Source organism: Esox lucius, chromosome 5 (assembly GCF_011004845.1).
Source record: "Esox lucius isolate fEsoLuc1 chromosome 5, fEsoLuc1.pri, whole genome shotgun sequence".
Lineage (NCBI taxonomy): Eukaryota > Metazoa > Chordata > Actinopteri > Esociformes > Esocidae > Esox > Esox lucius.
This window is the reverse complement of record NC_047573.1, coordinates 28,773,063-28,787,782: the sequence shown is the minus strand read 5'-3', so window position 1 is coordinate 28,787,782 and position 14,720 is coordinate 28,773,063. Positions and strand designations below refer to the sequence as shown.

Below are 14,720 nucleotides of genomic sequence, written 5' to 3'. Positions count from 1 at the left end.
AAATATTGGTATCGTTGCAAAAATAAGTGAGCCCCAACTTGCTTTGGTTAAATCACAAATAGGTTTGTCTGACCCCTCCAACTTCAGATCAGAGATTTAGGGTCGGGAGTTAAAGCAGATACCAGAAGATCTGGTATGTAACAGCCCATTTAGTCAACAAGTAGATAGATCCTAAATGTAATCACAGTTATCCTAGTCTTAGGAAGAGACTCATGGTAGAATGCTTTACATGTCCTCAGAGAGTCTACTGTGGGTGTTATATTGGTCTGGGGCTTCCTCACCAAAAACATTGTTGATATGAGACTGTGTGATGTGTTTTCCTCTTCTGACTAGAAATGACTTAATATCTCAATGCTGTAATGAGTTTATTGCTGCAGCCAGAACCCTGTGGTCTTTCACAGTGCAGATGAACCCTCCAGGTCAGACTGATCTACCCACAACGGACTATCTGGGTAGATCAGAGAAGGTAACCAGCTGGTGGTGACTCACTGACCCTGTTAAAAACCTGTGGTTCATCTGTATGATCCATCACAATAATATATTGATATTCTGCAACAGCTTTTAATCACACATGCAAATCCAAAACAAAGTCTTCTCCCACATCCTATCAGCAGGGTTTTCAATTAAAGAAAACGCCACCTGGCTTGCAACCATGTAGTTTTCCAGGGTTTTCATGTTGTGTCGTGGAAGAAACTTCAGATCTCCAAAAAAGGATGCAAAGACTCAGGAACTTGTGAATCCAAAACAGACTTTAATGAAGATTCAAAAAAGCAGAGTTGGTCTGCAGAACAACTGCCTTTCCAACATCGGACACCCAATTTTATACAGTACCATCTTGTATAACACTTCCTGGCTATCCCACTATGCTAATTCTTTGGGCGGATCTTCTTTGACCCGCCACCGTTATTTCTTATCATTCAGGAAGTCACCCAACAAACCACCATTGTTTAATATTGGTGGCGCAGGCCTTGAAAACTCCATAAAGTAACAGGGCCCTCAGGCCCTCAAATCTAATACATCCATTGTAGGACACATATTGTAGGACATATTGTGTATTGATGATTATACAGATTACCATACTGATTAGTTGTATGAGTGTGATTGATACATTAATTGATTACATTGATTACATAAGTATAAATCAAAATCTCCAATAGTTGTCTGACATTGTGGCCTACAACTAGAACACAGTATGTCCTACAGCTAGAACACAGTGTGGCCTACAAGTAGAAAACAGTAAGTCCTACAGCTAGAACACAGTATGTCCTACAGCTAAAACACAATATGTCCTACAGCTAGAACACAGTATGTCCTACAGCTAGAACACAGTGTGGCCTACAAGTAGAAAACAGTAAGTCCTACAGCTAGAACACAATATGCCCTACAGCTAGAACAAAGTATGTCCTACAGCTAGGACACAGTATGTCCTACAGCTAGGACACAGTATGTCCTACAGCTAGGACACAGTATGTCCTACAGCTAGAACACATTATGTCCAGAAGCTAGAACAAAGTATGTCCTACAGCTAGAACAAAGTATTTCCTACAGCTAGAACACGGTATGTCCTACAGCTAGAACAAAGTATGTCCTACAGCTAGAACATAGTATGTCCTACAGCTAGAACACATTATGTCCTACAGCAAGAACACAGTAAGTCCTACAGCTAAAACACAATATGTCCTACAGCTAAAACAAAGTATGTCCTACAGCTAGAACACAGAATGTCCTACAGCTAAAACACAATACGTCCTACAGCTAGAACACAATACGTCCTACAGCTAGAACACAGTATGTCCTACAGCTAGAACACAATGCGTCTTACAGCTAGAACATAGTATGTCCTACAGCTAGAACACAATACATCCTACAGCTAGAACACAGTATGTTCTTCAGCTAGAACACAGAATGTCCCACAGCTAGAACACAATACGTCCTACAGCTGAACATAGTATGTCCTACAGCTAGAACTCAGAATGTCCTAAAGCTAAAACACAATACGTCCTACAGCTAGAACACAGCATGTCCTACAGCTAGAACACAGAATGTCCTACAGCTAGAACACAATACGTCCTACAGCTTGAACACAATACGTCCTACAGCTAGAACACAGTATGTCCTACAGCTAGAACACAATATGTCCTACAACTAGAACACAGTATGTCCTACAGCTAGAACACATTATGTCCTACAGCTAGAACACAATACATCCTACAGCTAGAACACAGTATGTTCTTCAGCTAGAACACAAAACGTCCTACAGCTAGAACACAGCATGTCCTACAGCTAGAACACAGAATGTCCTACAGCTAGAACACAATACGTCCTACAGCTTGAACACAATACGTCCTACAGCTAGAACACAGTATGTCCTACAGCTATAACACAATACGTCCTACAACTAGAACACAGTATGTACTACAGCTAGAACACATTATGTCCTACAGCTAGAAACTGTTGCCTAGTTCTAAGAAAGAAAGTTGCTTTGTCAGGAACTTCTGACACCACACAGCACCTCTGAACCTTCTATTGACAGAATGTCAGACTTCCTTTAATCACCTGCAGTACATACTGTTGTGTTCCTTGTTAATACACTACCAGACTTTAACTTACCCTTCATGTATAAATGGTCATCTATCTACAGCCGGTCAGGACAGTACTTGTGCAGGATTGATGGTGTCAAGTAAGTGTTGTCTGACTCCAGTCCCACACTGGCAGCAGCTGAGAAGTGCTGGTCCACATTAGACTGGGAGTTGTGTGTATTTGTGTGGTTGGTGAGTTCAGGCACTACTTGAGCCAGGCCTCATTTACCATCATAACAGACCACAAGCCTCTGCTGGTTCTGAGACCAATCCTGATAGATAACAACCCAACTGGAGGCACAAGTGGGCGTTGGAACTGGACCCATTGAGGAGAGATTTACAAATGTAAATGGGAATATGATAAAAATAATTCAGATGTTGTCTTAGCTGCTGGGGGTTTATCTGACACTCATTACCTCATACAACCCCATGGTTAGATGGAATGGTTGAATGTTCTAACAGAACTCCAGTTGACCTGCTGGCTAAGCTTTACTATGGGGTGAGTGGGACAGTTATATGGAGAAGGTGGCTTTAGCCTATAACATTATAACAGACTCAGACCTTATACCTTACCTCTGTCCTCTGAGTCCATCAGGTTGTGTATTATCACAGATTCAGACTATAACAGACTCAGACCTTATATCTTACCTCTTACCTCTTACCTCTTCTTATGATACTCTAATAGTTAAAGCGTGTACGACAAATAACTGAGAGGTTGCTGGTTTGAATCCCTGGACCAACAAGGTAAAAACAAAATCATTTTTGACTTCTTAGAGTCCATAGCCTCTCTGAATGTTTTAGGTACACCATAAGCCACTCTGTAGAAATAATCTACATGTTCACTTTCGTCATTATTTCACACAGCTTTACACTGGTTCTCCTTTAAGTATTCTGGAGCCTTTTTCTGTCTTGTAGGATACTGAACTCTTTACTCTCCTTAGGCTGTCTCTGACCCTGGTTGACTATCTCTGACCCTGGTTGACTGTCTCTGACCCTGGTTGACTGTCTCTGACCCTGGTTGGCTGTCTCTGACCCTGGTTGACTGTCTCTGACCCTGGTTGACTGTCTCTGAACCTGGTTGACTATCTCTGACCCTGGTTGACTGTCTCTGACCCTGGTTGACTGTCTCTGACCCTGGTTGACTGTCTTCGGTGGTGTATTTTCAGAACTCTCAATGTCATCCCCCATGTCACAATCTGTCAGAGTCTGACTATCTGCGCTACCTTTGGTGATGAATTTCTCCAGCCTATGTTTTAGGTCTTTTCCTGTCTAAGGATAATACATGTTATATGCTGGACTATATGACAGAACATGAGGACATACAGGGACCATTCAATGATCCATTTAAAGATCTTTTTCAATCAAACTCTTTATAATGATGAAAGTTACAGCAAATCCCTCCTTAAGTTTAATTGAAATAAAAATAACAAGTCCCTCTACAACGTGTCCCAAATGTTACATAATTAAACTGGACAGTAATTATAGACAAGTAAAGGTGGAATTTACTACAAAGCATAACATACTGTATACAAATGACTGTTACTGAAAGATTCCCAAATCTATGATCACACATAAAATACTGAACAGATTTTTGCTGAACATGAACCAAAGGTAAATGTTAATTAAATGTAGGAATCAACTACAATCTGCCCCATCAATCAGACTTGATGACAACAGATAAGAGGTTACTCTGTTTACCTGAAATCACCTCACACAGAAACATTCTACACAGTCAATAATTACATTATGTTCAAAACATTTCATAATCAAAATAAAATATGTTTTGTACAACAATGAATAATGCTTTAAATACACATGGCACATATTTACAAATGTATTTCTGTTGACAGATAAACAACCAACTCAAAACAAATCCCATAGTTTAAGAAGAATCTTCTCTGTTAAAATAGTTCAGCAGGGTTGTAGACACTGACTAAACTAAACCTTATGATGATTGGTCCATTTCAGCTGTCAATCAACTCCCTTCACCATTGAGGGGCATGTCTCATTATGTGTTCATTCAGGAACTCAGACCTCTGGCAAAATCTATTCCCCTTGATTTGATTGAAACCTGTGTACATGCAAATGTGTAACTCTATCATGCTGTTCTATATAATATCTGTAATCTTAAATCGATCTATAGCCATCGTCAATCATTCATACATTGATACAAGCAGACTGATAGATGTATCACTGAATAGTTGTCTGTATCTTCACAGATCCATAACAAACATCGAACCCAGGATAGAGTGGCTGAGTGAATGTGGTCTGGACTCTGTGGAGGAGGGTCATTGTGTCAGAGACACTGTAGAAGGACAGAGTTCCTGCCCTGTGGTCCAGATACACTCCTACTCTGGAGGAGCAGGGGACACGGATATCAGTCTTGAGATTATTGTGCCAGAAAGAGCATCTGGATGTAGAACAGGATAACACCCAGGACTGATTATTACCACCAAACCAAAATTCATCACCATCTCCTTTCCTGCTGATCTCTTTATATGAGACGGCTACATCAACCCCTCCCCCACTCCACTCTACCTCCCAGTAACAGACTCCAGACAGACCCTCTCTACACAACACCTGGTAATAGGAGGTAAATCTGCCAGGATGGTCAGGATAGGACTGGACCTTATTACTCCGTGTCACCTTTCTGTTCCCCTCAGACAGACACAGGTACTGATTTGCTGTATTGGGATCCAATGTCAGCTGGCAGGAATCTGAGAAGATGAAAAACAAAGTCAGTGACAATGTCTCTCCCTTACTTTGTGTGTGTGGTGTGTGTATCTCCCTCTGTGTGTGTGTGTGTGTGTGTCTGTCTCTGTCTCTCCCTCTGTGTGTGTGTGTCTGTCTCTGTCTGTGTGTGTCTGTGTGTGTGTGTCTCCTATCTCTCTCTGTGCATGCTGGGAGTGGTGTGAGTGAGTGTGGAGTTTTGGCGGCCCTTTTCAATTTATTCATCCTTTTCTCTTGGTGGATTTCTGATTTCTGTGCATGACGGGGCTGTTCAGAAAATCCAAAAAATAATGGATATCATACATCCCAGTGTGTCTTTCACCCATTTTCTGTTTTCTCTGTGTGTTCTTCTGTTTTCCCCCTTTTCTTTATGGAGGTGTTAAAGGTTGGTTCTCTTAATATTAATGGAGGGAGGAATTGAAATAAGAGGGCTTGGGTATTGGAAGTGATTACATAGAAACAACTTAATGTCCTTTTCCTACAGGAGACACATAGTGATGAAGCTAATGATGTTGACTGGGGCATGTGGTGGGGGGGGCAGCATGTGCTTAGTCATGGTACACATTTTAGTACTGCAGTGGCTATTTTGTTTTCCTCTGGTTTGGGGATGACTGTAATATCTATAACTGAAATTGACAAGGGCCGGGTCTTATTGGTCAAGGTGGATGTTATGGGAGTTTTGTTTTATTTTTGAGTGTTTATGCTCCAAATGAGGGAACACAGTGCATTGCTGTATTTGATAAGATAAAGGTTTCTTTATGACAATGTGATCAACAGGGATGTTTGGTTTTGGGGGACTGGAACAGTACAGTGGATTTTACTGTTGATCACACAGGGTTGGAACCTCATCTGAATTCTGTGTCATGTCTGTCTGGTGTGTTGACTGAGTTTGATCTTTCTGATGTATGGAGAGTGAGAAATGCCAATGTTAGTCAGTACACATGGTTAAAAATGACTGATGGTCAAATGAGCAAGGTTAGACAGGTTATATGTTTCAGAACGCTACTCTAGTAGAGTGGTGTGGTGTGACATGTTTCCTGTGGGGTTTTCAGATCATATTTTTATTACTGTTGATTTTTAATTGTCCTGTCCACGACGGTCAATGTCACATTGATATTTTAATATTAAGTTGTTAGAAGATATCATGTTTTATGAAAGGTTTTGTTTTGGGGACGATGGAGGGCTTTGAAAAGGAATTTTGAGTCCTTGAGACAACAGTGGGAGGTTGGGAACACCCAAATGTGTGTTTATTCAACAGTCTACTGCTCTGTCTAATGTTGAGGTTAGAGAGACTATTAGAGCCCTTGATTGGTTTCGCTATGTGGTCCTCAGTCCCGTGCTTTGGATTCAGCCAAGCTTCACTCATGCCTTTGGGGAGTGGGGTGTATGAAGCTGGGGCATCTGATGCAGAACAGATCATTGGAGGAGTTGGGAGAGAGAGCAGGGATCCGGTCTTATCGTTTGGGGAGGAAGGTCGTGGCTGAGTTCTGATTCCTTGCCAGCATCTCATCAATGGTCTGTGGCTGACTTCTCCTTCTCTGATTGGTGGATGGACAGCCTGGATTACGTTTTCCCTGAGCTCAATGTGGTGTTGCTGCTGGGATGTTTGAAGAGGATGTGAAACTTCTTTCATTCAAACCCCTCAGCTGAGGGAGTTCAGGGCTGTGGAGAAGAAGGCCATGTACACTGTGTGTGTGAAGGTGTCCCATGTTTCCTCCCTAGAAGAGGTGAAATCCATGAGGTGGGCGGGTGTGTTTGGTTTAGGTGTTTGTTATTTGAGTGTATTTTAGTATCTTTTGTAAAGGAGAGTCTCTGTCTCTGTCTCTTTGTGTGTGTGTGTGTGTGTGTGTGTGTGTGTGTGTGTGTGTGTGTGTGTGTGTGTGTGTGTGTGTGTGTGTGTGTGCGCAGTTGTGTGTGTGTGGTTGTATTTCCTCACATGTTAAGAAATCCTCTCTGGTCTTGGGCTCAGCAGTTGGTCCAATCTGACCTGTAGTCACTATGGAGACAGACAGACTTATATATCACAGGTCCACATTAATCATGTCCACTAGTAATCTACATACAGGTAACTAGAGGGGAGATGGACTATAGATGGACTATATTTGTATATAATTGTACATGAGTTCCAGTGGTTCAGGCCAGTCTGTCATGGCTTTGATTTTGGTCACTGACTAGAACCAAGTTGTTAAGGTGACAGTGACTGATATTGAGGTCATTCATAATCTTCTGCTCATTTCCTTATGCTTCCCCCTTTCTTCTTCTCCTATTTTTGTCATTTCTTCTCCTCCTCCTCCACTTTTTGAATAAGTGTTTTGATGACAATATTTTGTATATGGACCATTTGAGTTTTGTCTGATTGTTACCCGCCAAGACAAACAGATATTACAATAATCTATTAATATTGTGTATTTTCTTTCATGATGTCCTCCCCAAAATAATAGTGGTTGCTTTATAACATTAGACGTAGTTCTAAGACAAGTAAAAACAACGTTTAATATTAATAATAATAATTATATTTAATAATTTTGACCAACCTTCCCAAGATATCCTGTCCATTTCCTTTTTGCATACATCCTGTATTTGATGTTTCAGTTCAGAGACTGATTTCTTGACATGCTCAAAGGAAATGTGTGGATAGACAGTGATACTGGGTAAGACCTCAGATCCAGGAGAGACACAGAGAGACTGGAAACTCTACAGAGAGGGAAAGTAGCAATAGGTTTTGACAGTGAATTAAGCACCAGTCCATTTCACTGGAAAAGAAGTCAAGAGGTAGCCTTTACAGAGTATTGTAAGGTAAGATAGTGATGTCACCTGGAGGAAATGGATGTGATCCTCTGTGTGTGAGAGCTTCTTCAACTCAACATCTCTCTTCCTCAGCTCAGCAACCTCCTGCTCCAGTTGTTCCAAGAGTCCTTCAGCCCGACTCACTTCAGCCTTCTCCTGCGCTCTGATCAGCTCCTTCAACTCAGAGCGTCTTTTCTCAAGGTAGTGGATCAGCTCAGTAAAGATCCTCTCACTGTCCTCCACTGCTGCCTGTGCAGAGTGCTGTTAGCACACAGAGAGAGAAGGGGGTCCAATTTAAGTTAATTCACTCTGTTATCCCCATGATTACATTCAGATTGTAAATGTAAATATACAGTGACAGTCAAATGTTGAGATACACTAATCCATTCAGTGGGTGTGTCCAAACTTCTGATTGGTCCTGTACATGTATTTATATCAGCCACAACACTCACCTTCAGAGTTTCCACAGTCTGTCTCAACTCCTGAATCTTCTTCTCTCTCTCCCCAATTCTCTTCTGGGATTCCAAATGTTTCTCCCCAAACTGTCTCTGCAGATAAATACATCATAAACAAATGTAATCAGCAAAGTGTAGCAATTTTTAATTATATCACATTTATTAATGTTATCAGGATACGTTCTTCTTTCTTAACATTTTGGTTATAGTCGGAATATATAGTCTGTATATATAGTCGGTACATATTATCACTCTGATCTCAGATCCTTGGTCACCATGTTTGATCCGACTGTCAACTACAGAACGTTGTATCTGAACCAGACGAATAAGATTAAGGCTTTACTTTAACCATCGTTTAACCAGGCAAGTTGATTATGATCCAGTTCCTTTCATATCAACCACCTGGGGAAATGTTACAGGGGAGGCAGAAGCAATTAGGATGAACTGTCTTGATCAGGAACTGACTGACATAGATACAGTATCACCTTGACATTTGGGGGGTCAGAACCAGGGACATTAAAGACATTAGTTAGATTCCCTGACCACTAGGCCACCTTGCCTGTCCTATTCAGTATTGCATTGCACATGAACAAAACGTACCTCAGCCATGTACATCTGTAATACACCAAACCCTCTTATTCCCTATATAGATTCTTACTGAATTCTACTGATTCCAGTCAAAGGGTGAGATTTACATTAGCGTTGTATAATACGTAAGATATAATAGCAATGCATATGTAAGGTCCTTAGATTTCTCACGGTGTAGCTACAAACACACCCGCAAACAAAATATATTTTATATCAAATACACCCACATCCACACACAACATATTTGTTTTATCCAATACTGTAAAGTTCCTGTCTTACTTGTTTCTCAGTCCTTTCTGATGCAGCTGAGACTGTATCATGTCCTTTATGTTCATCCATTGTACAAAGATAACAGATGCACTGCTGATCAGTACGACAGTAAATCTCCAGTAGTTTGTCATGATTAGAACAGATCTTCTCCTGTAGTTGTTTGGAGGCTTGGACCAACTTGTGCTTTTTAAAGGCAGGAGATTCATAGTGAGGCTGGAGGTGAGTCTCACAGAAAGAGGCCAGACACACCAGACAGGACTTGACAGCTTTGAGTTTTCTCCCAGTGCAGGAATCACACTCCACATCTCCAGGTACAGCATAATAATGATCAGGAGGAGAAGCTTGGAGTCTTGTCTTCTTCAGATTCTCCACCAATTCAGCCAGGATTGTGTTCCTGTTTAGAACAGGTCTTGGTATGAAGGTCTGTCTGCACTGGGGGCAGCTGTAGGTACCCTTGTCATCTTCCTGATCCAAACAGTCCTTAATACAGCCCATACAGTAACTGTGTCCACAGGGAATAGCTACTGGATCCTTCAGTAGATCTAAACAGATCGAACAACTAATTGAGCAAACAGCCTCTGTCATTTTTCACACACATACAAACAGAGAAGAAGAACTAGAGATTAGTTTTGTTTTCCTTGAACAGTTTCTTTTCAGAGGAGTGGTTTGTTTTCTGTGACTTCCTGGTTATGTGGTGAACTCAGATGTCAGATATCAGGTCTGGCCTGTAGAGGGCAGTTGCGATCTATCATTGCCAGTCTGTGATCTTCAAGGTCTGGATTATAATTTCTCCCAATACCAGAACAATAATCAGAACAGCTGAAGTAATAGCTTGTGAATGCAGAAAGAGAGTGCATGTCAAACAAATAGAGATCCCACATATTTACTACAACTTTTTCTGTATAACAAACCTGTGAATGGAAGGTTCACAGTGACCTGAGTTAGGTAAGACTGCCATTTGTAGATGTGCCTGTTTATTGTAGTTTTGTCAAGTTGTCGTCTGTGTCTATTGTCTAGACACATCTCTGTGTCTTGCTGTATAGTTTTTATACTGTCATCTACCAGGTAAAAAAAAGAGGGAGATCCAGAAATACAACTTTTCTTGTATTATTGAAAACACCCCTCAGACCTTGTAGTCAACCAATAATTAAATTGGTTAATTCATTTAATATACTCTATCCAATGCAGTTTAGTGCTCTAAAGCTACACAATAAAAAAAAATCTCCAAACTGAACACTTTGTAATTGTCCTAAACAGATTGTACATTTTCCTTTATTTAATATAAGATACAAATCACATGCATGATTTTCTCAAAACACTGTGCACACCATTCTCAAATGTTTTTACATTAGTTCTTAGAGCCAACCAAAACTTTAATATATCAGGAAAAGACATTTGCAGCTCTTTTTATTGAACTTTACAAAAATGCTGAGGATGTAGGAGAAGAATCAAGAAGAGTTGAGGATGTAGGAGAAGAATCAAGAAGAGCTGAGGATATAGGAGAAGAATCAAGAAGAGCTGAGGATGTAAGAAGAGGAGAAGAGGGAGGAGTAAAGGCAGAAGAGATGGGTACATTGGAGGGCATTGAAATAGTGGAAAGATCAAGAGAAGAAAATATAAGAAGACATGGACAGAGAGGAAGGGGAGGGTTAGGGTTACCAAGGTGTAAGAGGAGGGAGGAGAGTAGAAGGAGGGTACAGACATGTTTTTACTTAAATCAGAGCCACACTTGACCATAAATCATGGCCTCTCCTTGAGAGAGGCTGGGCAGAGAGTTCAGCCCAAAATTAACAGATCCACAGTGGCTTCAAATATCCACACATTTCAGAAGGAAAACAAGTTAGTTACTATACCATTCTACAGTGAAAGTCTATGTTGTTCTGTTTTATGTAGTTCTAGTTTTGTACAGTAAATTGTTCTGCTTGTACAAACATTATTCAGAATTGAAGTTTATGAACATTCAGGTGGACGAACAAGTCTATTTTCAATTGAACTAGAGTATGTCATTGTTGACATGGTAGTCTAGGAAAAAAAAACTCTGCCTCAAAGAAATTCAACAAAAGAATAAAACAGGACAATCAATTATTCCACAATATTCATCAATGCAGTCTCTCCACCATTTATTGTGATCTAAGGAGAAATGCCATCCGAATGAAGCAGGTATACAAAGTGCCCTTTGAGAGGAACTCCGTTAGAGTGAAAGAGTTACGATTCCAGTTTGTTCAAGTACGTGCAACCAATTACTGCACCTTTACTGTGAACACAATGATATTTTTTCCTTGATATTATGTGTCCACTATGTATACTATTCCAATCTAAGTGAAAAGATTCAGGTATCTCTCTGCATAGTGCTGCATCAAAGTGGGGACTCAGACTTCAGCAACTGTTTACAGTAGTATCAACTTTAGAATCAATGCCATTACTGTAAAAATGAACTTACAGTAGTGTACCTTGTGTTCTTTATACTCTAGAGAATTTTGGAGTTGGGTAGCAGGGCAACTCATAATGAGTACCTGTATATTGATGAAGCTGGTTTCAATCTTCAAAAGGAGGAGAAGAGTGAGAAATGAGATTGGCCATCATGCCACATTTAATGTCCCTGCACAAAGTCAAGGCAACATTACTTTGTGTGCCTCAATTTCTACCACTGGTGTTGTGGCACATAGATCTGTCTTGGGGCCGTACAACACAGAAAGGCTCCTACATTTTTTGAACTTCCACAGTAAAATTCTCTTTCCGCAGGGTGATCAGGAGCAAATGGAGTGGAATTTTGTAGTTGTTTGGGACAATGTCCAACTCCAGTGTTCAGCACTGGTGCCAGAGTGGTTTGAGAATCACCCACATTTCAGGATGGTGTTCATTCTACCATATTCTCCTTTCCTGAATCCAATTGAGGGGTTCTTCTCCTCTTGAAGGTGTAAAGTATATGATCGCAACCCTTACAACCAAGTAAGTCTTCTTCAAGCGATGGAAGAGGCCTGTGGAAAAATTGAGGTACGACCATGTCAAAGATGGATCTAGCATTCACAGCGTTCTTTCCCACGATGCATGACTTGTGAAAATATATGCTGTGGTGTTTATGAAATTCTCTGGCCAGATGTAACTGAGAGGCAGGATCAATAAAGTTCATCGATTCAGTGATTGCAGTACATGTATTTACTTACAGTGGATATAAACATGTACACACCACTTGTGATGTGTAAAAGAATGAGACAAAGATAAATCATGTCAGAACCTTTTCAACCTTTAATGTGACCTATAACATGAACAATTCAATTGAAAAACAAACTGAAATCTTTGAGGGGGAAAACAATGAAATTAAAAAACTATGGAGATAGATTTATAACAACATTTTGTAAACTTGTAAGTAGCTATTCACAAATATATACTGTGTGTAACAAATATATAATGCAACTGTCAAATACAAATCACAGTCAACAAATATGTGCATACAGTTTCACAAACATAGGTAGAAAATCCGAAAACTAATAATTGTTAACAAAAACTAAGAAGGATTAGCAAATAAATTTGAATCCAGTGCACATGCAGTGTTGCAGTCTGACCTACTACTCTTTCAGGAAAAACTGTCATATCTTTCCCTATAACATTTCTGAAAAAGGCTAGCATCCAAAACAATAATCAATACTTGGGCAGAGCCAGGCGCTGCTAGTGCTTGTGCTCCAGTAACACCTTGTCAGATGGCTACACTTACATTAAAATGAAACAACATTCTGCACATGCTGAACTGCTGCCATGTACAGGAAACTCCTACTAGAACAGCTGAACTTTATTTGTGATTAATCAGAGTCACTTTAAATTATGGCTGGTGTGTAATGACTTTAATATGAGTTTGAATGTGATTGGTTATTTCACATTCCACATCCCCAGTTATGAGAGGGTGTTCACACTTATGCAACCAGGTTATTGTGAGATTTTTATTTAAAATGTTCTGATCAGATTAAAATATTTCATGAAATAAAATGCAAATGTATTATTTAAAAATCATACAATGTGATTTTCTGGATTTGAAGTGTACCTATATAAAAAATTGAGACTACATGCTTTGTAAGTAGGAAAACCTGCAAAATCGGCAGTGTATCAAATACTTGTTCTCCCCACTGTACATCACTAAACCTGACATTTTAACAGGGGTGTGGAGACTTTTTATATCCACTGTACGTATTAATTTACAAAATAATCATTTTTTGGGGGCAAAAACTCATTGTTATACAACTGAACTCCTCATTTAAGTACTTCACGAAAAATCTATTTTCATTCAATTATTTGTGTATCTACAGCTGAATTTGTCATCAACTCAACAGAGAACATACTTGTAGATTTGATGTTAGTGTTTATTTTTAATAAATGCATTACTAGAATAAAATGCAATGCTTCATTATGCAGTGAATATTGATCTGTTTCGCCAACATAAGATTGTGTTAATTTTCCTGTGGTAACCCTTTTGAAAGCAGTTACCTGAGTTTGGAGAAATTAGTCAAATTGATTGGGAAAAACAGTAAATAAAAACAAAGCTTGGTCCTCATCCATCATCTTTGAAGAAAACGTACAGGCAGGTGATATCACATTTTATCACGTCAACCACAAATGTGTAAATTGCCCATGCCACCAACATTGCGGGAAACGTTTATATGGGTACATGACCCCCATATAAACACTGGCAATATCTTTCCTGAAAGAATACTGAAAAAATCCTGTACTTTCTGTGCGATAGGAACAGTTGCTCATTGTCCAATGATATTGTCCTGATGCTGTGTTGAGTTTTGTCCACCGTAGTGGTCTTTTGTGGCTCACTACCTACACCTAGGTTGGGTTTGAATCCCACTTAGATCACATACAAATCTGTGGCCTTGTTGATAAGTCCACTTTTCAGGGAAAACAGCAGGCGGAAAAAAGGTCTAAAGAAACTCCTCACAATACTGGATGGCCATAGATTATTTCAATTTTATCCAGCACAGAGAACAAGTCAACAACAAAGCGTCTGTGGGTTGTTTCGATGTCAGTTCCCAAAACACTGTTTTTTATCACTTTGGTATTAATTTGAGAATCTTAATGTCAAAACTCTAGACACAAAACTCACAACTGATGACCAAAATGCAAGTTTGTTTTAACTTTTTCCATCTGATTGGATACAATACACATACATTCTTTGTTGAACAAAAATCACCTTATAGTTTTTTCTCATTTTCTAAAACATGCTTAATGAACCTGGGATCCACTTGATCTTCATCATCACTTTCTTAGCAAGCAGAAGTCTTCTCTTGCCAATGTGTTTACACTTATGGTAACAAAA

General features: G+C 39.7%; 1 protein-coding gene across 2 annotated transcripts; it reads right to left on the bottom strand.

Moving 5' to 3' along the window:
• Positions 1–3,415: 3,415 nt before the first annotated feature.
• Positions 3,416–10,054, bottom strand: LOC117594492 (tripartite motif-containing protein 16-like). Of its 2 annotated transcripts, XM_034292122.1 has the most exons (6): positions 9,419–10,054; positions 8,549–8,644; positions 8,124–8,357; positions 7,844–8,003; positions 7,246–7,305; positions 3,416–5,296 (listed from the first exon to the last, which is right to left on the bottom strand). In XM_034292122.1, exons 1-6 carry the CDS (start codon positions 9,992–9,994, stop codon positions 4,770–4,772), a joined length of 1,653 nt encoding a protein of 550 aa, XP_034148013.1. In that variant the 5' UTR covers positions 9,995–10,054; the 3' UTR covers positions 3,416–4,769. The 2 variants fall into 2 exon arrangements, with proteins under 2 accessions (XP_034148013.1, XP_034148014.1); XM_034292123.1 differs by lacking the exon at positions 7,246–7,305.
• Between the last annotated feature and the right edge of the window lie 4,666 nt (positions 10,055–14,720).

Coding starts and splice junctions, on each gene's coding strand:
- LOC117594492 (XM_034292122.1), bottom strand. CDS start 9,994: ATGACAGAGGCTGTTTGCTCAATTAGTTGTTCGATCTGTTTAGATCTA. Junction 8,645..9,418: donor CAGAAAGGACTGAGAAACAA/GTAAGACAGGAA, acceptor ATTTATCTGCAG/AGACAGTTTGGGGAGAAACA. Junction 7,306..7,843: donor GGACAGGATATCTTGGGAAG/GTTGGTCAAAAT, acceptor CTGTCTCCATAG/TGACTACAGGTCAGATTGGA.